Source organism: Rhinopithecus roxellana, chromosome 4 (genome assembly GCF_007565055.1).
Source record: "Rhinopithecus roxellana isolate Shanxi Qingling chromosome 4, ASM756505v1, whole genome shotgun sequence".
Lineage (NCBI taxonomy): Eukaryota > Metazoa > Chordata > Mammalia > Primates > Cercopithecidae > Rhinopithecus > Rhinopithecus roxellana.
Window position 1 is genome coordinate 9,295,200 of NC_044552.1, and position 24,678 is coordinate 9,319,877.

Genomic DNA, 24,678 nt, shown 5'->3' on the forward strand with positions numbered 1-24,678 from the left:
TGGCTGCTTCTTACTCCCCAGCTTCTGAGAACATCAACCAAGGGCCACTTCCCATTGGCACTGGCCCAGACCAAAGCCTGCTCCAGACGGACCCAGGACACAGTACAGAAGCCTGTGAGGGATGGTGGTTCCTTCCAGAAAGGACACCTGGTGACTCTCATGAGCACAGTGACCCAGACAAGCCTCACATACTTGCTGTCTACACAGACACGCACACACCCACACCACACAACCACACCACACATACACACACACCAGACACACACTACAAACACACACCACACTACAAATACACCACACACTACAAACACACCACACACTACACACATACACACACACACAAACACAACCACACTACAAAACACACACCACGACACACACCACACTAAACACACACACACCACACTACAAACACATACACAACACACACCACACTACAAACACACCACATACTACAAACACACCACACACAACACACATACAAACACACATACCACACTACAAACACACCACACATTACACACATACAAACACACACCACACTACAAACACACCACACACTACACACACACTACAAACACACACACCACACGCTACAAACACACCACACACTACACACATACAAACACACACCATACCACAAACACACCACACACTACACACACACTACAAACACACCACACTACAAACACACCACACACTACAAACACACCACACACTACACACACACCACACACTACACACACACTACAAACACACACACCACACTACAAACACACCACACACTACACACACACTACAAACACACCACACTACACACACTACAAACACACCACACTACAAACACACTACACGCTACACACACACTACAAACACACACACACCACACTACAAACACACCACACACTACACACACACTACAAACACACACACCACACTATAAACACACCACACACTACAAACACACCACACACTACACACATACAAACACACACCACACTACAAACACACCACACACTACACACCACACACCACACTACAAACACACCACACTACACACCACACACCACACTACAAACATACACCACACTACAAACACACCACACACTACACACCACATACACTACAAACACACACACACCCCACGCACATACACATACACACACCAGACACATACACTGCAAACACACACACCACACACATACACACACCATACACACACCATGCACATACACCACACACCACACACACCCACACCCACACCACACCTCACATACACCACAAACACACTACAAACACAAATCACACTACCAACACACCACACACTACACACACACCATACACATACCACGGACATACACCATACATCCACACACCCACACCACACAACCACACCACACATACACACACCACACACACATTACAAACACACCACATACATACACACACACCACACACACACTACAAACACCACATACACACCCCCCACACACAAACACACACACCACACACACATACTACAAACACACCACACACACCACACAAGCATATTGGGACACCACACACACACAAACCATATCCCTGCTAACCTCATCTCCAGCTCTAAGTGATCAGGTGAAACTTCCTTCCACAGCCCTCCTCATTTTTTCTGAACACCCTCAATCCTTTCCCTTTTTTGGAATTCTGTAGGAAATTTGCTTTAGATATATAGGAAAAAAGAAATAGTCATTCCTTCCTTTCCTAGTGCAGGAGAAACGGCTCACACTTCAGGCCACACAAATGTGGGGTCACATTCCAGCTTTGCCTAGAAAAAGCTATGTGAACAACGTGAACATACTATTGCTTCAGTCTCTCTAAGCCTCATGTTTTTCATCTGTACGTGAGGTTAACACGATGACTTCCTATCATGAAAAGGAATGATGTAGGCTATCACCAACTATACCAGCAAAAATAAGATTAAATGCCATCTATGCAATATTTACATGTGTTTAAAATAGGTGATTGTAAAGAAAGGGTTAACACTCACACCACGATGATAAATGTTGGTTCACCGCCCCTCCTACAAGTCTTTGTGACCTGACAGTTTAGCATCTCTGAAAATAAACTGCTCATGAGATAGCATAATTCTCTCGTCTCCAGCCACCTTGCCCATTCTCTTTCTGTCCCTCTCTAAGTAGGTTTTTGTGACCACCACTCTAGTTTAGCTCTTACAAATGCCGTGTTATTGGCGACCTTTCTGCATTGAGTCTACTTTCAGGTGGCTTCAAACAGCACTCGAAAGTATGCCAGTGATGATGACACTAGACATAGGAGCTGGGAGTTATTTCAAGAATGGCAGGCAGGTGTGTGTGTATGTGTGGTGTGGTTGTGTAGTGTGTATGTGTGTGTGTATGTGTGTGTGTAGACATTAAGTATGTGAGGCTTGTCAGGGTCACTGTGCTCATGAGCGTCACCAGTCACCCACAAGCATGCTGGGTCACTGTTGAAAACAAGCACATGGAGACACACGGGAAAGACGTAATGCAGGTCACAGACCACCTATGGGAAACAGAGTTTAGAAAAGAAAGCCAGTCCTGAACCAAAGAGGGAGCTTGGTGTTATCTTCTGCCTCAGCTGCCTGGCATACCTTGGACGCTTTCCCAAATTAACATAAACAACTGAAGCCTGCACAGTATATAAAAACAATAAGCTGCAAATTGGAATTTCCAATAAAAACCTATGACTTAAAAATTGAGAATTCTCTTTGGATCATCTGTAGTTAGATTCTCTCTCTATATGTTTCAACTCATTGTTACCCACTCCTCCAGGCTAAAATATCAGGTTAGATTTGTATAACCGAGAAGAGCTGAAACTTGGCTACTTGTTCAGATCTTAAACTAGAGATATTTCAGCCAGAATGATGATTTGTGAACATCCGAAGCAGCTTCCAAGATTCTTTTTTTTTTTTTTTTTTTGAGACGGAGTCTCACGCTGTCCCCCAGGCTGGAGTGCAGTGGCAGTATCTCAGCTCACTGCAAGCTCCGCCTCCCGGGTTCACGCCATTCTCCTGCCTCAGCCTCCCTAGTAGCTGGGACTACAGGCACCCACCACCACACTCGGCTAGTTTTTTGTGTTTTTTTAGTAGAGACAGGGTTTCACTGTGTTAGCCAGGATGGTCTCGATCTCCTGACCTCGTGATCCGCCCGTCTCGGCCTCCCAAAGTGCTGGGATTACAGGCTTGAGCCACCGCGCCCAGCCAGCTTTCACGATTCTAAAATCAGTAAGCACCCCTGTAACAGCTCCACGAACTTTGAGCAGTGGGACTGCATCAATGAAAACGATGTCCAACATCCATCTAAAAGAAACATCACCTATTTCAACTCATAAATTCTAGAATGCTTATTTTAAAAGTCAATTTTGTTATGTTACAGTTGTGTTTATCAAGGACTATGAAAAGCATTAATTCAAAAAACAGTTAAAATTCAGCAACTGTAATCTAAGTTAGTTTTACTGGGGCGACTGCAGCCAGCATTTCTTAGATCACTATATCACACATATTGATAAGACCACAGAGTCAACAATAAACTGTTGCTACAAGCAACCAAACTAATAGTTTTCTAAGTATTTAAATTTATTTCATTATAATTTCAAATGAGTCAGTTCTCTAGGCGAGCAGAATGTTAGCAAACTCAATCTATCCATCAGAATGGAAATTAGTACCTACCTGAAACCCTATTGAGTGTCACCCAGAAATGCTCGTCAGGACTATAGGTATCTTTTGACCATTGTAGCAGATCAATGGCCCTTTTGTCATGGAGAACAAAGTTGACAAACTCTCTGGTAAGCGCTACATAGGCAGTGCCAAAGTAGATGGTCAGCTGATGTGGAGGTGAAGTTTTCAAAATATTAGTAGTTTTCACAAAAGAGCCACCTTTTTCTGTATGCTCTTGGTGGACATATTTAGTTCGCTTAATTGCATGGTCAGGAGGCAGCACCCCTGGGGTGATATTTTTCCCTTTAAATCCTTTCAGGTGCTGAACTATCTCCCGGTTGGTTTTCAGGGGGAAGTCTTGTCCACAGGTGTTGATGACGTACTTCCAGGGAACCTCAGAGGCGACAAGGTCTTTCAGACAGTTCAGATCAGCCTGGAGTCTGGAAATTCCTGCATAAACCACAGACTCTGTCTTTGAAGCAATGAAAGCATTTTGGAAGCAACTCAGTAACTGCCTCACAGATTCCTTAAACTCAGCTGGGGCTTTCTCATCCACGTGAACACAGTAGGCATTTTGGGGCATATAGATAGCCCTAAAGAGCCTTTCAAAGGTATCAAAGTCTTTATGGATGACCGTGACATAGGCCAAAGGGAATGCAACCTCTTCTTCTGAAAGGGGATTTGTGATGTAGTGATTCTGGGTCAGGTAATCCTTGCAAGGGACACTTCGCAAAGGTGATGGTAATATATTTTCCCACAAAAAGACTGGCTTTTTCTCTAAGGCGTGATTACAGGCAGTTTTCCTAAAATATCTTTCACTGGAACTGTTCAGCTTCTCGTAACTTTTTGACGGGCTCAGTTGGCTACTATAAAATCTCACAAAAATGACCACACTGAGCAGAGTGAAAGCAAAAAAGCAGTACCTCCAAAAGTTCATTGTTTTCACTTCCCTGGGGAAGCAATCGCTTCTTTTCAGGGGATGAGAAATGATTGGCGTGAGAGGCTGAATTGACTTCTCTTGCCAGTCTTGAATTTCGACAGCTTCTCCAGAGGGCTGCTTGCTTTCCTGAATCCTTTAATCCTCCTGTATCCTCTGCTTCCGTGTCTCCTCCATCCTTTTTGGATGTGCCTGGAGATGCGGTGCATCCCTCTCTCACTTTGGTCTGCAGTTCCCCAGGGCTGAATCCCTGCCGTGTGTAGAGGCTCAGCTAAGCCCAGCCCAGCCCAGCCTCCAGGAATCCTCCTCATTTACATATGAAATGCAAATTACGTTCTGGAATGGAATGACGGGTCCTTTTCACTGGAGCTGAGTTTCCCTTGCTTCACCCTCACTGCCTTCCCCTTCCATCAATCTCTTTCGATCTGATCTCCCTTCTCACGCTTTTTCCAAGCCTTCTAGAATCAGAGGCTCTATTTTTTCTGGCTAGCCCCACAACCTGCTGGCAGTCCTTGGAAGCCACAGCATTTAAGGATATCAGCTTCTCTGGTTTATTTCTCTTCCTGTTCTCTGCCACTTCTTTTCATTTTAGTGTTATCTCTACCTCTGGGCACATACAGACACAGATAATGAAAAATGAATGTGTGCCAGGCATGGTGGCCTGCACTTGTAGTTTCAGCTACTCAGGAGGTTGAGGCGGGAGGATTGCTTGAGCCAAGAAGGTCAAGGCTGCAGTGAGCTGTGATCGCAGCACTGCACTCCAGCCTGGGTGACAGTGAGACCCTGTCTCTTCAAAAACTTATTTTAAAAAATACATTTGTAACGTGTCTAAGTAGAAGATTATCAGTGGCAGAAAAATATAACAAGGTAGATTTAGATTCTAATTATGTGTCAGAATATAGTATACACACACACACTTGTGCACATGCACACACACACACTGAACAAGAAGGAAGAATGAATTACACCCTTGGGGACACAGGCACACACAGGGCAGAAGGAACCTAGGAGTGACATTTTACATGAAAGAGTCAGTGTTGATATCATAGAATGAAATAAATGTGGGGGAAAAGAAAGAGATCAGATTGTTACTGTGTCTATGTAGAAAAAGGAAGACATAAGAAACGCCATTTTGATCTGTACTACGAAAAATTTTTCTGCTTTGAGATGCTATAACTTTTGTCCCAACCTCGTGCTCACAAAAACATGTGCTGTATCGAATCAAGGTTTAATGGATCTAGGGCTGTGCCTTGCTAAAAATGTGTTTGCAGGCAGTATGCTTTGTAAAAGTCATTGCCATTCTCCATTCTCTATTAACCAGAGACACAATGCACTGTGAAAGGCCGCACGGACCCCTGCTCAAGAAAGCCTGGGTATTGTCGAGGTTCCCCCCCACTGAGACAGCCTGAGATACGGCCTCCTGGGAAGGGAAAGACCTTATAGCCCCTCAGCCCGAAGACACCCGTAAAGGGTCTGTGCTGAGGAGATTAGTGACAGAAGAAGGCCTCAATGCGGTTGAGATGAGAGGAAGCCATCTGTCTCCTGCACGTCTCTGGGTCGGTGTAAAACCAACCATACATTCTATTCTAAGAGAAAACTGCCTTATGGCTAGAGGCGAGACACCATGGTGGCAATACTACTCTTTACTGCACTGAGATGTTTATGTAAAGTTAAACATAAATCTAGCCTACGTGTACATCCAGGCACAGCACCTTTCCTTAAACTTATTTATGACACAGATTCCTTTACTCACATGTTTTTCTGCTGACCCTCTCCCCACCTTCAACTTATAGCCCCGCCACACTCCCCTCGCCAGGATAGTAAAAATAGTGATCAATAAATACTGAGAGAACTCAGGGACCAGCGCCAGTGCAGGTCCTCACTTACTAAGCGCCAGTTTCCTGGGCCCACTTTTCTTCCAATGTACTTTGTCTCTGTGTCTTATTTCTTTTCTCAGTCTCTCGTCTCCACCTTGCAAGAAATACCCACAGGAGGCCGGGCGCGGTGGCTCAAACCTGTAATCCCAGCACTTTGGGAGGCCGAGGCGGGCGGATCACGAGGTCAGGAGATCGAGACCATCCTGGCTAACATGGTGAAACCCCGTCTCTACTAAAAAATACAAAAAACTAGCCGGGCGAGGTGGCGGCGCCTGTAGTCCCAGCTACTCGGGAGGCTGAGGCAGGAGAATGGCGTGAACCCGGGAGGCAGAGCTTGCAGTGAGCTGAGATCCGGCCACTGCACTCCAGCCCGGGCGACAGAGCAAGACTCCGTCTCAAAAAAAAAAAAAAAAAGAAATACCCACAGGAGTGGAGAGGCAGGCTCCCTTCATCAAACACACCTAAGTTTGCATGCCTGAGAAAGGTGATAGTGTTCCCAGAGAGCAAAAGTTGGATCCCATTTCACAAAGAGAGTTTCAGATAACTTGAGCTGTTGACACAGTATTATCTACAATATGTGGAGTGACTACCTACTGGCTCTCTTCAAAAGCCTGACAACCTCAGTTCTGAGGTCATTTCAAAGAACTTAAAGGATTCTCGTTCTCCTTCCTACCCAACCCTCTCTCCAACTTCCTTTTCTGAGGAAAGAACAAAACCACCAGGGCTGCTGCAAAATTCCTGGATGTATCAGTCAGTGTAATTCAGGGGAACCAGGAAAAGCAGAGGTCTGGTCGCATTCCAGAGGGTTCTCAGAGTTCACCAGCTTGCAGTGCTGCAAGCGATCTCGCAGCCAATGTGAAGTTTATTGGGGATTGATGTGGACAGTAAGGACACTTCCAAGGGAGAAATTAACCGGTCCAACTAAAAGATCAACTGTGGCAGCCACACAAGGTGTGTTAAGAGTGGACCCTGCTCCCATCTCACTCCCGTAGTCACCTAGCAATCCTACCTGCCCGGGCTTGTACCAATTGGAACAGCTGCTCCTGTTAGGAAAACATTTGATGAACAATGCAGCCATTTCCCTGCCCCCTCTCTGTTCCACTCCACGCCTTAATTTCCTACAGCGAACTGTAGGAATGAATGGCAACAGTGGCATGGATGCGATGGATATTGATTTGGATATTAATGTGGTGAGCTGCTAGAGAGTTGGCGGGGATCTTTGAGATCACCCATCACAACCCCGTTATTTTCACAGATGAGCAAATTGAGGCCTTTAAAAATATTCTCCCCAATGTCATTCAGCTGGATAGAAACCAGAGTCTTAATGCTACAGCTTCCTGGTCCAGGTGCTGAAGCTAGTCTGTTTGGCTAAATCCCAGCTGCTCGAAGTGCCGGGGTAAAGTTACTTAACCTCTTTACACAACCAGGCCCTCCCACTGTGAAAAGATAAAGAACAGTGGCTCTTGTTTCAAATGGTTGTCAGGAAGACTAAATGAGATACCTCTTGCTGAGGGTTTGGCAAGAATCTGGGCACCTGGTACATGTTCCATAAGCATTAGCTATGATTGCTGTTGTTGTTTCTCTTTTGGAAAATACCCAACACTTCTGACCCTGCTAATGAACTGATATTTTGATTTCTGTTCTTAGTAACGGAAAAAACAAAAAAAAGCATTTACCTTAAGCCTTTCAAATGCTTTATTCCCGGAGGTTAAATTCCATTCTCCTTCCCCATCACTGCCTCCCCTTTAGCCTATGGGAAAATATATTTATATATAAACATATAAATGTTTATATATAAATATAAAAATATTTTAACACATATATATGCATATATAATATATGCATTTATAAATATATATTTTATATATGTACTTTAAGAAATATATTTTTGTATGCATAAAGTATATATTACATATGTATTTTAAAATATATATTTAAAAATATATACGTATAATACATATGATATATAGATATATACATATATACACATAAATATATTTATATATGCATATAAGTGTGTGTATATATATATATTACTATTTTATTATATATATTCTCACACACACTCTAGAAATGTGACCGTATGAAAGGAACAATCCAATAACCATTCTGATGCCTTCATGTCTCTTCATTCTTACTAGAACCACAACCTTTTCTGTAAAATTTGTCGTTGGCAGGTCTTGTGGAGAACAGAAGGGGAGAGTTGGAGTCGGAAAAGGGAGGCAAAGGGCTTTCATTGCATGTTCAGTCCGTTTTTTTCCCTTCTCTTTGCCTTAAGCCCCGATCCTACAATAAGGAGCTCTGATAAGCGCCAATGCAAAACAAACTCAAGAAATCATTCATGATGATTTAGCCAAAGCAGATTGCAGATGGGAGTGGCAGCGTGATTTATAGTTCAAAACAGCAGCATCCAAAAATAAATAAATGAGGCCGGGCGTGGTGGCTCATGCCTGTAATCACGGCACTTTGGGAGGCCAAGGCGGACGGATCACCTGAGGCTGGGAGTTTGAGACCAGCCTGACCATCATGGAGAAACCCTGTCTCTACTAAAAATACAAAATTAGCCAGGTGTGGTGGTGCATGCCTGTAATCCCATCTACTAGGGAGGATGAGGCAGGAGAATGGCTTGAACACAGGAGAATGGCTTGAACCCAAGAGGCAGAGGTTGCGGTGAGCCCAGATCATGCCGTTGCACTCCAGCCTGGGCAACAAGAGCAAAACTCCGCCTCAAAAAATAAAAAATGATAAATAAATACATAAAGAAAACAAAACCCCAAAACCACAGCCATTATTTGTCCTGACTTATTTACAGTGGTTTAGATGAACAGACTGAGCCTAGCATGTGATGCCTTCCAAGTGGCTGGCCCTAGCAGTAGGTTTGTTTTCTTTGGTATCTGTGGCAATTGAACAGGCATTTCCTTCCAGTAAATAATTGGGCAAGCTAAGCTATTAACTTCCAACCAGGGCATTATTTCTGCTCTGCCCACTCTAGTTGGCTCCACAGACTGAAAATTGGCGTTAAGTGGTCATTCCGTATCAGTCCCACCTCTCTCTGTCCCAGGATAAACTTTACAGTCACAAACAAGAAGACAGCACGAGGACTATGGCTAACAACACGTCATCATCTCAACTCAACATGAAAACCAAGGGCTGGGCTGCCTGGGGGTTCCTTCTGAGCATGCTGGGATTTCTCTTCCCTCACAATGAGTTAGTTCTCATTAATCTTGCACGAGCTCTGCTTCCATTGCAGGTGAGTTTATAAAGGCTAAGGCAGATGCCGGTCAGGGGAGGGGCAGGACTGGAACCCGAGTCTGACCTGCTCTCAAACCTTACTGTTCTTCATCACCCTCTGCAGAATGAGTGGCTATTGAATGAAGGCAGTGCTTTTTTTTTGTTGTTGTTGTTGTTGTTGTTGTTGTTGTTTGTTGAGACGGAGTCTCGCTCTGTCGCCCAGGCTGGAGTGCAGTGGCCAGATCTCAGCTCACTGCAAGCTCCGCCTCCCGGGTTTACGCCATTCTCCTGGCTCAGCCTCCCGAGTAGCTGGGACTACAGGCGCCCGCCACCTCGCCCGGCTAGTTTTTTGTATTTTTAGTAGAGACGGGGTTTCACCGTGTTAGCCAGGATGGTCTCGATCTCCTGACCTCGTGATCCGCCCGTCTCGGCCTCCCAAAGTGCTGGGATTACAGGCTTGAGCCACCGCGCCCGGCCTTTTTTTTTTTTTTTTAAGGCAATGCTTTTTGATGAGTCCTCTCATCTCCACCAAGACCACTCCATCTTGATCTGTGTCTAAGGCTTTAGTTGTGTCCGATTGGCAACCTCAAACTCTTTGGCCACAAGCGAGATGCAGGAAGTAAGCAAAAACAGATTTCCAAGCAACCACAATAATCATCACACATTGTAGGACGGTTTCAGGCACTCAATGCCTACAGGCAGGTAAGGCACAGTGCGGGAAGCTGGTGAAGGGTCAGAGAGCAGGGCCGTTTGCTTTAAATGGATTCAATAGGCCAGGTGCAGCAGCATGCGCCTGTAATCCCAGCACTTTGGGAGGCTGAGGCTGAGGCAGGTGGATCACCTGAGGACAGGAGTTCAAGACCAGCCTGGCCAACATGGTGAAATTCCGTCTCTACTAAAAATGCAAAAATTAACTGGGCAGGGTGGCAGGCACCTGTAATCCCAGCTACTCGGGAGGCTGTGGCAGGACAATCACTCAAACCCGGGAGGGGAAGGTTGCAGGGAGCCGAGATCCATTGTACTCCAGCCTGGGCAAAAAGAGTGAAATTCCATCTCAAAAAAATAAAATAAAATAAAAATAAACGCATTCAACAAACCAAGGAATTCGAGCCCATTAACTTGGCCCGTGAGCACTTCTGCTCCTGGGGCTCCGGGCAGACTGCTTAGTGACCTACCAGGAAGGAGGTTTCCCTAGCATTTCGCCAATTCCCAGGGCGACAGAGCCCACTCTGCCCACTTTGTGGCTGAGCTCCCTGGAGTCAGGGAGTGGAGTCAGGGAGTGGAGTCACTTGCCTGGGATGAGAGGAGGCAACTCCAGGAGCCTCGGCGGGGGTGTCTGAGTGCAGAGCCCACGCCCTGCCCTACATGGCTGTCACCTCCCTCACACTGCACAGCAGCCCCCTGGAGCCGAGGTGTGATTTCTCTCCATCTGATGTGCAAGAAAGCCTCAGGGAGGTAAAGTTGCTAGGCCATAGTCACATGCGCCCAATTCTCACCAGCCTCCTGAGTGCTTCTTTTCTATTTTTCATTTTCATTTAATTTTTTAAAGATGAGATCTCACTCTGTCACCCAGGCTGGAGTGCAATGGTGAGAGCATAACTCACTGCAGCCTCGAAATCCTGAGCTCAAGAGATTCTCCCACTTCAGCCTCCTCCTATAGCTGAGACTACAGGCACTTGGCTAATTTTTATTATTATTATTATTATTATTATTATTATTATTACTATTTTTAGACATGGGGTCTAGCTATTTTGCCCAGACTGGTCTTGAACTCTTGGCCTCAAGTGATCCTTGAGATTTCAGATTTCAGGATCCATAAAGAAAGTTTTATAAGGACACAGCCATGCATTGTTGTTGGCTATTTTCACACCTCAACAGCAGGGTTGAGTTGTTGCAACAGAGACCTAGTGAATGGCCCACAGCTTTAAATACCTACTACACGGTCCTGTGCAGAAGAAACACTGAAGACTGAAGTAGAATCACATGGCAAAAATATTTGCCTCACGTTATCTGAGGTAACAGTTTGGTCATAATTGTGAGTTTCCTAGATAATTGAAGCCTACCCTTTTGTGCACAGAATAGTTAATTAAAAAAACAAAAACCTATTCCAGGAGGCTGGAATTCAGGATCCAGAGGAAGAAGCATTTGAGAGGGAATGGAAAGACTTAGGGGGAGGTAGGAGGAATAGGTTGGGGAGCTCCAAAATGAGAGAGGGCCTTCGAATAGGACAGAGACAGAAAGAGATTTGGGGAGAGATAGAGAGACACACATAGAAAGAAGAACCGGGATTCAGAGAGATCACTGCAATCAGAAAAGGGGGTAAAGTGTTGTAAGCAGGAGCTCAGAAGCACTCAGGAAGCTGGATACAGTGGCTCACGCCTGTAATCCCAGCACTTTGGGAGGCCGAGGCGGGCAGATCACCTGAGGTCAGGAGTTCGAGACCAGCCTGGACAACATGGTGAAACTCCCTCACCACTAAAAATACAAAAAAAATTAGCCAGGTGTGGTGGCAGGTGCCTGTAATCCCAGCTACTTGGGAGGTTGAGGCAGGAGAATCGCTTGAACCCAAGAGTCGGAGGATGCAGTGAACTGAGAACATGCCATTGCACTCCAGCCTGCATGACAAGAGTGAAACTCCATCTCCAAAAAATAAAAAAGAAAGAAACAAAATGTCAACCCAGCCTTTTGGCCAGAACTGCCATCTTCCAGTTAAATAGATGCTATATGAGATACACTATCACGGAAAATTTGGTTGACAAGAAAGAGGATTTAATTTACCACATAAAAATTAATTTGCCAAGATGATGAACAAAAGGGAAAGAGGAAAGGCACCCAGTGTATGTTCTCTAGGCCTTTTAGAAAACATGGAGCTGTTCCTTTGGCCACGTATATGCGAATCTATAAGAAAGGTGACATTGTAGGCATCAAGGGAATGGGTCCTGTTCAAAAAGGAATGCTAAGCTGGAAGAGTCTGTTCCCCAGCATGCCGTTGCCATCATTGTAAACAAACAAGTTAAGGGCAAGATTCTTGCCAAAAGAAATAATGTGAGTATTGAGTACATTAAACACTCTAAGAGCCAAGCTGGCTTCCTGAAATGCGTGAAGGAAAATGACAGAAAAAGAAAGAAGCCAAAGAGAAAGATGCCTGGGTTTAACTGAAGCACCAGCCTGCTCCACCCAGAGAAGCACACTTTATGAGAGCCAGTGGGAAGGAGCCTGAGCTGCTGGAACCTCTTCCCTATGAATTCATGGCATCGTAGGTGTTAAAAAATAAAAGACCTCTGGACCGTAAAACAAACAAACAAACAAACAAAAAACATTCCTGGCTCAAGGGCAGTACCAAAACAGGCAGATTTGGCCCACGGTCTATAGTTCCCTGATCTCTGCTCTAGATTAGAATCATGCTCCCCCCATCCTAAATTTTGCAATTTGGGGATCTTTACCACCACCTGTAATTTCTGTGTTTTTCCAGATGAGGAAGTGTGAAATGAGGGAAAATAACAGTGTTGAGCATCCTTCTCCCCACGCCCCCTTTATATGTACCATCTGAGTTGCAGTGCCAAGGGGTGGATTTATACAGAATGTAGGCAAGTAATTTACACTCATAGCCTCAGCTTTCTTTTCTGTAAAATGCAGGTAATAGAAACTACCTCACAAGGCAGTGAGAGTTAAAGGGGATGGTAGGTATATAAACACATGCATATAAATGTGGGCACATGTCCTGGTGCCCACCAAACCCGGTTTCTGCTGGAGGTGACAAGGAACCCATGAGTGGACAAGTTTCTCTTGGCCAGTCCTAGATATGCCAGGGCAGAGTCAGATGCCACCGTTTAAGGCAGGCTGCAGAGCCACTTTGCATGCCTCCGTTTCCTTTCGTCTTCTATAGAATGGAGACATTAAGAACGCTGACCTCATAGGGTTCTTAAGAGACTGAAATAGGCTAATATATAAAAAGAGTTTAGAACAATGCCTTGCACGTAATTAGTACGTGACAAATCTCAAGATATCTCTCTCTGTTGCAAACCCAGCTCATCTAGGCCCCTGAGCACCCTGACCACCTTCCAGGGTAGGTTTAGTGAAGCAGAATGGCTGGTGTGCAGGGGTGGTTCTGTCACCTGAAATATCCCTAAGCACAGGCAGAAGCCCTCAAGGCCACTATTGTCATGGGCAGTCTCAGCCCAGTGTGGGGGAACTGCATTTCATTCCCAATTGCAGCCTGGTCTTTGACACTGCATCTGACTTGGTTACTCCAGTGAGCCGGCCTGCTGGTGCACCTGCAAAAAACTAATGATGGGGTCAATATGTGGCATGGTGGTGGAGACCACTGCTTTTCAGTTGAAGACCACATTTAAATCTGGCCCTACTGTTTGCTAAGGGGCCCTGAGAAAGCTTCTAAAAATTACTGTGCCTTAGCTTTCCAATTTTTAAAAGGCAGTAGTAGAAAGCCTATCCAAGTGGTGGAAAGTAAATCTAAGAAGCTTTCCATGGCTTCTCTGTCTGTTACACCACCTGCCCCCACCCCAACTTACCTTGCTCTTCCAGGGTCACACTGCTTTTCTCTGCTTCCCTAGCAACCCCACTGGGAGAGAAAATTTCTTTCCTTTCTGGTGTTAACTGCCCAGCTGTTAACACTAAATACCCAAACAAAGATAACAACAACAACAACAAAACCCACAAATGAAAACTTCATCTTTGACTATACGCTGTTCAATTTCAAGGAACAGTATAGGTAACTTTTTGTCTTTCTGCACTGAATGTCTCATCTGAGAAAAAAAAAGATTAGAAATTCCAAGAGACACTATTTGACAATCTAGCTGCTGCCAGAGATCTATATCTAGAACATCCCATCCTTTATATCTTCCGAACACTTTCAAATAAATGGAAACAAAAGTCTTAAAATAGAGATAGGCAGTGATTTCTTCCAACTTCTAATTTTAATAGCCCTATTAAATTCTGGACTCATTTTCAGTTTACTCAGTCCACTCTTATACTAGCTCCTTTCCTACAGAGCCAGCCATTTGCCTGAGTTTAGACAGTTTGTTAGGGCAGAGGGCTTGGATAGATCCCAAAAACCAGATGTTTCTTCTGCTTTCCTAGAAATTAAATCAGGAACAAATTTGCCTCCAAGATACATCCTGTATTGTACTTAACCGGAGACAATTTTTGCATTTGATGCTCTCACTGGGTAATATAGTTTTAAGTTCACATTTTATATTTAGCCATCTATCTTTTTATTTTATTTATTTATTTATTTATTTGTTTATTTATTTATTTATTTATTTTTGAGATGGAGTCTTGCTCTGTCGCCCAGGCTGGAGTGCAGTGGCACAATCTCAGCTCACTGCAAGCTCCGCCTCCCAGGTTCACGCCATTCTCCTGCCTCAGCCAGGCGCCCGCCACTACGCCCAGCTAACTTTTTTTGTATTTTTAGTAGACACGGGGTTTCACCATGTTCGCCAGGGTGGTCTCGATCTCCTGACCTCGTGATCTGCCTGCCTCAGCCTCCCAAAGTGCTGGGATTACAGGTGTGAGCCACCGCGCCCGGCCTGCCATCTATCCTTTTAGATGACATCCTTAAACTCTATCCTCTCTCCTAAAAAACAATGCGAAAATTGTTATAAATGGAATAGGTCCAGTCCAGGTCCACTTTGGATGGGGTCTTCACGACTGATATTGTACCTTTGATTACTACCCTTCAATGTGTTGTAACCTACATAAATGAGTGGTTTCAAGTATCTTTTTCTTTCCAGGTTATTGATAGTGCTGTTCTGCGGAACATAAACATTTTGGGCACCGAATTCTTTATCCTGACATGGAAAAGTGAGCAGGAATGGGGTGGGAGGTGCTTAGGGTGGTCAACTGTCCCGGTTTGCCCAGAGCTGAGGGGTTTCCCAGAACATGGGATTTCAGTACTAGAACTAGAGAAGCTTTGGCAGACCAGAGAGAATTGTTCACTCTAGACAGCATCAGTCCTAACCACTCCCAGATAGACAATTACTACTGAAGGTATTACTGATTAGGGATATATAATAACTGCTCAGTGTGAAAGGAAAAGAAACATTCAAATCATTTTCTCAGGGAGTGTGGAGGGGGGAGGCATGGAAATCATCACTAAGTCTGTAGTGCGGAAAATCTCTGCGTGATCCTTCTTCACATTTCCGTGAACCACTGAGGCATGGGGACAAATGATTAATATTCATGGGATGGCTTTATAGTGAACTCAAAAGAATGCATTTAAATTATACCAACTACACAGATGTTTTCCAGTGGATATAGGAAGGTTTTGGTAACAAACAATAATGGGAGAACATAAAGAGATAATAATTTCTACTATAGGGCTTGGCGTGGTAGCACACACCTGTAATCCCAGCACTTTGGGAGGCCGAGGTAGGTGGGTCACCTGAGGTCGGGAGTTCAAGACCAGCCCGGCCAACATGGTGAAACCCCGTTGCTATTAAAAATACAAAAATTAGCCAGGTGTAGTGATAGGCGCCTGTAATCCCAGCTACTCAGGAGGCTGAAGCAGGGAGAATTGCTTGAACCTGGGAGGCGGAGGTCGCAGTGAGCTGAGATTGTACCATTGCACTCCAGCCTGGGTAACAAGAGCAAGACTCTGTCTCAAATAATAAAAAATAATAATAATTTCTACTATAGCATTACAGTTTCTAAACACCCCTCCCTCTATACCACGTGTAACTTGAGAGATCTTCTTTCAGTATGGGGTGGGATTAATAGAAATACACGGGATTGTAGGGATGGAATGCTCATTCTAAGCTTTATAAGAAATAGGCAGTGAGGCTAGAAAATGTAAACTCATGTTAAGGAGCAGGACAATCAGCCAGCCACTTGATCTCTCTGGCTCACAATCTCCACATTTGTATAACTCGGATTAGAGGATGCTCTCTAAGGCCCCTTGTGGTTTTAAATGCTGTCATTATTTTAGATTCAGCATAGAATAAAGAGGAGGCTGTTTTTAATGGGCAGACTGTACTTGAGCGGCTTGGTTTAGATTGAGCACCTGACAAACAAAGTCCATAAAGTGGTGGGATAATGGACCAGAGATAAATCTAGAAGGCTTAGAAGTGGGGAGGAAGCTGGTTAACTGCAACAGACCAAAATCCTGGGAGAGAAAAAACCAGACAGGGACGTGTTCAGCCTCTCTAGGACATGGCCCAAAATTTAGCAAGGACTTCAGGGTCTTGGGGAGAATAGTTTTCACATAGGACACAAGAGAGGATTTGGACTCTAAGGCAGGAGGGCCTTTTCAGTAGGCCCCCCAAAGAACTTGAAGAAGGAGCTCAGACTTGGACCAGGAGCAGAATTAGATTTTCAGTGAAGGAAGAATTATGTGTGAAGATTGGGTCTAAGGAAGGAGATGGCTAGAAAGAAAATGAACCAGGAAATGTCCAGAAGAGAGGGCTGATGGTAGCACGAAGTTAAATTTATCAGGATGACATGAGTATCTCCAGCTTACTCAGGAAAGACTGAAGTTGTATCCTCTGATATTTTCACAGTTACGTTCTGATCTTTTAAACCTGGCTGAGGAGGAAGGTTATGGTAGAATACATTTCACAAAAGTACGAAGCTGAAGGGCAAAGCTTCGAAAACGCAACTCCCATCCATCCGTTCTCCAGAAATGTGGTGTCAAAAGGAGACACAAGGTAAGTGGATTCAGGGAAAGCCTTCTAACACTCATGGCTTTGTCCAGAAGCACTTAAGAAAGAATGCCACATGCTGGGTGCTGTGACTAATGCCTGTAATCCTGACACTTTGGGAGGCTGAGACAGGTGGATCACGAGTCCAGGAGTTCAAGACCAGCCTGAGTAACATGGCCAAACCCCACATCTGCAAAAATTACAAAAATTAGTTGGGCATGGTGGTGCATGGGAGGATCGCATGAGCCTGGTAAGTTGAGGGTGCTGTGAGCCGTGATCACGCCACGTACTCCAGCCTGGGTGACACAGTGCAACCCTGTTGAAAGAAAGAAAAGAAAAGAGAAAGAGAGAGAGAGAAAGGAAGGAAGGAAAAAGGAAGGAAGGAAGGAAGGAGGGAAAGAAAGGAAGAAAGAAGGAAAGAAAGAAAGAAAGAAAGAAAGAAAGAAAGAAAGAAAGAAAGAAAGAAAGAAAGAAAGAAAGAAAGAAAGAAAGAAAGAAAGAAGAAAGAAGGAGAGAGAAAGAAAGGAAGGAAAAGAAATCCACATGAGGTCAGAGGGTGAGAGAAAGACAGGTTCATGAGCAGTCCTAGCATCGAAAAACTACATTGAGAAATGGTTAGTTAGAAAAGCAGTTAACATATTTTTGCTTAGGGCATAGCTGACATAGCAAATGGTCCACTATGATGGTAGCTGGACCTTGGGTTGAAGAACAGCCTGTCTGGAGCAGATGCTGCCCCCAGGCTGGGCTCAGAATGAGAAGCATTCCCAAAATAAGCAGGATGCTTTGGAAAAACTGAGTGGGAGAGAACTGTCTCATTGCTGATGCCCAAGAGCAGAGGAGCATTTAGGAAACGTCAAAGAAAAATTGAACATGGGCCAGGTGCAGTGGCTTATGCTTATAATACCAACTACTTGGGAGGTTGAGGTGGGAGAATTGCTTGAGCCCAGGAGTTTGAGGCTGAATGAGCCAAGATCACGCATTACAATCCAACCTGGGAGATAGAGTGAGACCCTGTCTCAGAAAACATGGCTGAAAGATACTGTTGGAAGTTGACCCTTCAGGATTTGGCAAAATTACCTAGGGTGTGTGTGTGTGTGTGTGTGTGTGTGTGTGTGTGTGTGTGTGTGTGGTGGGGGGAGCAGGTGGCAGGGGGTGATGCAGGTGGTGATGATTTGAAGTTGACTGGGCAACAGTGCTGTCCTAAAATTATTTCCATTTGACTCAACTCAATAAATGCTTCCTGTCAACCCACTGAATGCTCACTATGCTAGGCTGCCAAAAATACAGAAGACCTCAAAGACATTATAGTCTAGTCAGGGTAATATGATATTCACATTAATAATGATAATGCAAAGATTCTAGAATGATGTAAAAGAATTACAACAGAGGTTTATAAAGTTATAAAATTGGGAAAAAATGAGATCAGAAAAAGCTTCCTAAATGACACACCAATGACATGATGTGTTACCATTGAATGACATACCATTAAATAAGGCCATTATTTAAATGGAGAGATGGAAGACAATGGCCCAAACGGAGAGGGTGACATGAAGAAAAGGACCTATGGCAGGATTACAGGCATGGTGGCTTTTCTGAAGGGTCCCTTCAGGGAAGGCAGCAATGGGAGTTGACAGTGGGGTAACACAGGTAATACTGAGGGGATCTCCAACAGGGAGATTTTGACATCCAAGCTGCCATGTTGAGATGTCTATACTGAATAATTCAATAAGTTGTTGACACTCACTGAAGCTTTTGGACTTCTTTCTCTTTGAGATAGCATCTTGCTCTGTTGCCAAGGCTGGAATGCAGTGGCGCCATCATAGCTCATTGCAACCTTCACCTCTGGGGTTTTTCTTAGAGCTATGTCTTAAGAAGCAAAATATGTTAAGAGTGTTAGAACGGTTTGAAGAGGGAAACTCGGGCCAGAGAGACCACTTGGAATGGGTCTGACAATAATCTGCTTGACAGGTGTGATGGGCCAGAGTTAAGAATGGTAATGATGAAAACAGGAAGGGTAGAACTTGCTAGAAAACTCTCACAGACAAAACATACAGAATGTGCTGGCTGGATCTGGGGGTACCAGAAGGGGGGAAGTTGACTGACTTGAAGGATGGCCATACCATAGAGACTGTGAGTGGAAAGCTGGGTGTGTGGGGAGTAGGGAGGTGTCAGTAGGCACTCGTGGAAGCTTCGAAAAGAGATATCCAAAAGATAAGGAGATGTGGCAGAAGGCCTGGGAGCTCACCATAGGGAAATGAATGGTCAGTAATGAGGTGGTGGTGAGAAACTGTAGATGTAATGAGATCACCAAAGGGGAAAGAACTGTAAGAGCCACGGAGTAAACTGAGGAAAGAACTAAGGAGGATGTTTCCTGAAAACATTTCTCGAATTCTGAATTTCACTGAGAATAGTGGCTCCAAAACTCCACCAACAGCTAAGTCTCATTTCAATAGTCAGTAAGATGATGAAAAGAACAGAGCTCTTCATTTACACTCAAGTTTCTCAGCGAGGGATTATAAAACCCCTTTATAATTGGCAACGTGATCGCCTTTTCATCATCTTGAGGTTTTGGCTGAGAGTTCGAGGGCAAAGTCAAAATTCCATGATAAATTTTACTGGCTTCCATCTTTGATAATTCTCTTGCTAGCACTTGTAACCCTATCTGCCTTTCTCAATAACAACTTCCAGAAAAGATCGATTCTATACATTGCATTGTGGACAGCAGACAGAACACTGGATTAGAAGTAAGAAGAGATCAATTTGTGCCCTTATTATTAGCTGTTCAATACATTCAAGAAATATGTACAGTAGCTATACATCTTACACAGAGGTGAGGTTGCAGAGTCAATGAGTAAAGAGAAAAAAGCCTAATAGTTAAAATTCCTCTAGAGACATCCCTTAGGAATGCACCACATTCCAACATGGTCAGTCTTCCCTTTAATCTTTTTTCTTTTCCTTTGAGATAGCATCTTTCTCTGTTGCCAAGGCTGGAATGCAGTGGCGCCATCATAGCTCATTGCAACCTTCACCTCTGGGGCCCAAGTGACCCTCCCACCTCAGCCTCCTAAGTAGCTGGGACCACAGACATGTGCCACCATGCCCAGCTGATTTTTGTATATTTTGTAGAGATGAGTCACTGTGTTGCCCAGGCTGGTCTCCGGCTCCTGGGACCAAGTGATCCTCCCACCTTAGCCTCCTGAGTAGCTGGGAATACAGGTGTGTGTCACCAGACTTGGCCAATTTCATTTTACTATTTTATATTTTGTTGAGATGTGGTCTCACTATGCTGCCCAGGCTTATCTTGAACTCTTGGGCTCAAGTGATCCTCCTGCCTTGGCCTCCCAAAGTGCTGGGATTATAGGCATAAGTCTAGTCTTCTCTTTAATCTTGGTCCAGATGGTTGTTTCTTCTAATGAGCACTAGGTGAAGAAGTTTGAGCAGAGGAGCTATGTTATGAGATAGACACATACAGTCCTTTAACATTAGTGAGCCCTGGGAAGCAAACTCCATCGAGAGAATGAGCAGAACCCTTGGCTTACTCTGGACCCCACTCATTGGGTGAAATGAAGGGCAGGGTAGCATGGCCAACACCATTTAAACCCATACAAAACGTGTGCACGCCCATGTGTACATGTGTGCATCCATATCATTAAGTTTGAGTAGGTTAAATGAATATAAGTTGGGACTCCATCATCTTGAGTACTGCTCATGTGCCTGGGGTATGCTAGGTGTAAACAGAAATAGGTCTGTGCAGCTGCTGCCCTTGAAACCTAGTCTAAAAGGTCGCTAGGAATACACAACACAGCCTGGCAAAACTGATATGGTTGGGTGCAGTGGCTCATGCCTATAATCCCAATGCTTTGGGAGGCCAAGGTAGGAGGATCACTTGAGGCCAGGAGTTCAAGATCAGCCTAGACAACACAGTGAAATTCTATCTCTATAAAGATTTTTAAAATTAGCTGGGCATGGTGGCACCTATAGTCCCAACTGCTCAGGAGGCAGAGGCAGGAGAACTGCCTGAGCCTAGGAGGTCAAGGCTTCAGTGAGCAATGGTGGTACCACTGCACTCCAGCCTGCGCCACAGAGCCAGGCCTTGTCTCCTAAAATTTTTTTAAAACATAGAAATAAAAAGACCAATAATAGTACAACGTGGTATAGGAGTCCAGAGGAGTGAGAATTAGGAAAAGAATTTTACAGAGTGTGACTCTAAGCTGAATCTTAAAAAAAAAAAAAAAAAAAAAAGCACACGTCAGTCAGATGCAGGAGAGGGAGGAAGCGCATCCGGGAGGCTCCCAGGAGACAGACTGTGTGTGTCAGGGCAGGAAGGCTGGGAGTGGCAGAACAGGGACCTGCAAGTTATCTGGGGAAGGGCGCAGCTAGAGAAGTCACTGGAAAGCCCAAGGGGGCCAGATCTCAAGGAGCTCTCTGTGTTTGACAAAGGCGCTGGGATGCTACCCACACAGTGTAGGGGAAGGGAATCCATAGATAGTTTCTAAGGAGGAGAGGGATGCAACTGGATGATCATGAGTGCATGTTACAAAGGTCATCCTGTCACTGTGGAGGATGGATTAAAGCACGGGTCAGGGAAACTAGTTAGGAAGAAATACTACTTTAAGAGAAAGAAGAGGGGTAGACGACAGCGCCGGAAGTGGCAAGTGTCATGGAGGAGTGATACTATCTTGGCCAGTGGTATGGGGGTAAAATAATTCACCAAGACAGTTGTAGGTAGAGAAAGGTAGATTTTCTGTTTTGTTTTGTTTTGTTTTTGAGACAGAGTCTTGCTCTGTCGCCCAGGCTGGAGTGCAGTGGCACGATCTTGGCTCACTGCAAGCTCCCCCTCCTGATTTCACGCCATTCTCCTGCCTCAGCCTCCCGAGTAGCTGGGACTACAGGTGCCCACCACCACGCCCGGCTAATTTTTTGTTTGTATTTTTTTGTAAAGACGGGGTTTCACCCTGTTAGCCAGGATGGTCTCGATCTCCTGACCTCGTGATCTGCCCGCCTCAGCCTCCCAAAGTGCTGGGATAACAGGCACGAGCCACAGCACCCGGCCGAGAAAGGTAGATTTATTCAAGATAGTAGGAAGATACATTGCGAGAAGGCAACGGGCAGGCCAGCAGAAGCTGACTGCAAAGGAACAAAGGCTTGCTGGAGATTTTGCAGGATAGCGTTCATGCTGAAGAAAGCTTTGTGCAGTACTGACAACACCAAGGTTGCAGGGAGCTAATGTGCAGGTGTCTGGTGATAGCTGGTCATGGGGAAATCGTGAATTATTTGCTCAGGAGGCTGTGTCCTGGACCATGAAGAAAGGCGGACTTGCAGCTTCTCTGCTTTCCCCTCTTCGCTTTTCCTTGATTCCACCAGCTTGAGTCCTTTTCCCTCACTAGGACTCCACAGAAAACAGGCCCGTGGCAAGATCCAGTTTGCTGAGTGTTTACTCTGTGCTCAGCACTTGCCCACGAGCAGAGCACTGCCAGATCTGTTTTTCTCTGGCCTCCTGCAAGGGCCTGTATGGTTCAAGCACTGTCTGCCTCATGCCATTCCAGCTGTCATCCTCGTTCGTTTTGCCATGGCCACGTGGGCTGCTTTTCTGCCTCTGCAGACACCAGGCTCACCCAGGACCCCTGCAATCCCTAATCCCTCTGCCTGGGACCTCTTTCACAAGTGCATGGCTGGCTCACTCTCATTTTGGGAGGCAGTTCATGTGCTACTGTTACCAAGAAACTTTCCAGTCCCGTTTCATCTACGGTAGGTTGCTCCCTGTATATTTCCCTCATAGCACTTCTCATCATTTCTAATGATCCGCCTTCTCTCTCTCTACTATTTATTGGCTGTCTCTCCCTTCTAAAATGTATCCTCCATGAGGTAGGGGCCTTATGTATCTCATTCACTGCTATTTCTCAGTACCCATCAGTGTCTGGGTGTTCCATAAATATTTACTAAATGAATATCCATCTTATAGATGAAAATGCAATAACAATAACTAACTCGTTTAGACCTTACACATTTGCTATCTATTATTATTGTCCCGTTTTACAGATGAAGTCACTGGGACACTAGGTACTTTGAGGTCACACAACTTCTAAGTGACCGACCGGGATTCACATTCAGGCCGTCTGGATGCAGGGTCCAGGCTTCTGCCATCTGTGCCGTATTGCGGTGCTGAGACTAAGGTTGACAGATGTCAGGGGACACACGGCTGGTGATGGAGGAGCCAGGAGTCCGACCTGGTTCTCTCTGACTCTGGAGTCTCAGCCCTTGACTCCTACACTCCAGGAAGAGCCAGAGCAGCAGGGATGAGGGTAGGGAGAGCTAAGGGAGGGATAGAATCCAGCCCGCAGTTCTGAGCTAACAGAGAATGGTGTCAAATTCAGGGACTTGCAAAGAGGAGAGTCTGAGTTTAGTTCGAGCATGTGTAATTCGAGGGGCCCACCGCACACGTTCTGTACTCTGTTTCCTGCTTTTGGAACAGGGCACATTACTCAGCCCCTCTGATCCCGTCTTCACATTTGCAAAATGTGGATTTAAGTACCCACTGGACAGGATTGTTGCGGAGACTCAGCTGAGCTACTCTAAACCCACAGGCACGTGTTCAGTAAACGTTAATTACCTTCATCTTTCCTGCACCTCTGCTCACATGAAAAAGCCACAATCTCCAGGAACATGGGCTGAATATCAGGATGAAAGAGAGCTTTTGACTATTCTGCAAGCTGAATAAGATTTAGAATTAGCTAAGTTTCATCTTCGGAACACTCGCAGTAATTGCAATCATTCAATGAAGAATTCATTAAACTGGGTTTGATTTAAAATAAGCGGATAACATGTGCTACCTCCTTCCCTTGGATATTTCTTTTTATTCTGATTTCTTGTTAGGCATATGCATTATTTGTCTTTGGACAAGTCATATAGATAGATCGATAGATAGATAGATAGATAGATAGATAGATAGATAGATAGATAGATTTTTTTTTTTTTCCAGGCGGAGTCTCACGCTGTCACCCAAGCTGGAGTGCAGTGGTGCAATCTTGGCTCACTGCAACCTCCGCCTACTGGGTTCAAGCAATTCTCCTGCTTAAGCCTCCCGAGTAACTGGGATTACAGGGTCCTGCCTGTCCATGCCCAGCTAGTTTTTGTATTTTTAGTAGAGAAGGCATTTCACCATGTTGGCCAGGCTGGTCTCGAACTCCCAACCTCAGGTGATCCACAGGCCTCAGCCTCCCAAACTACTGGGATTATAGGTGTGAGCCACCACGCCCAGCCACGTCACATATTTTCATCTTAAACTTT

At 44.9% G+C, this 24,678-nt stretch overlaps 1 protein-coding gene across 5 annotated transcripts in view; it reads right to left on the reverse strand.

The window, feature by feature from the left end:
• The window catches only part of LOC104671974 (glucosaminyl (N-acetyl) transferase 2 (I blood group)), a 108,417-nt gene that overhangs the window by 39,514 nt on the left and 44,225 nt on the right, over positions 1 to 24,678 (reverse strand). Inside the window, exon 1 of one of the 5 annotated variants that reach the window (XM_010375632.2) lies at positions 3,704 to 4,870. The exons of the other annotated variants lie outside the window; for them this stretch is intronic. Coding sequence (XP_010373934.2) covers positions 3,704 to 4,628 — 925 coding nt within the window. The 5' untranslated portion in view covers positions 4,629 to 4,870. Of the gene's footprint in view, positions 1 to 3,703; positions 4,871 to 24,678 lie in introns of those variants that run through there. 5 annotated transcript variants of the gene reach the window in all.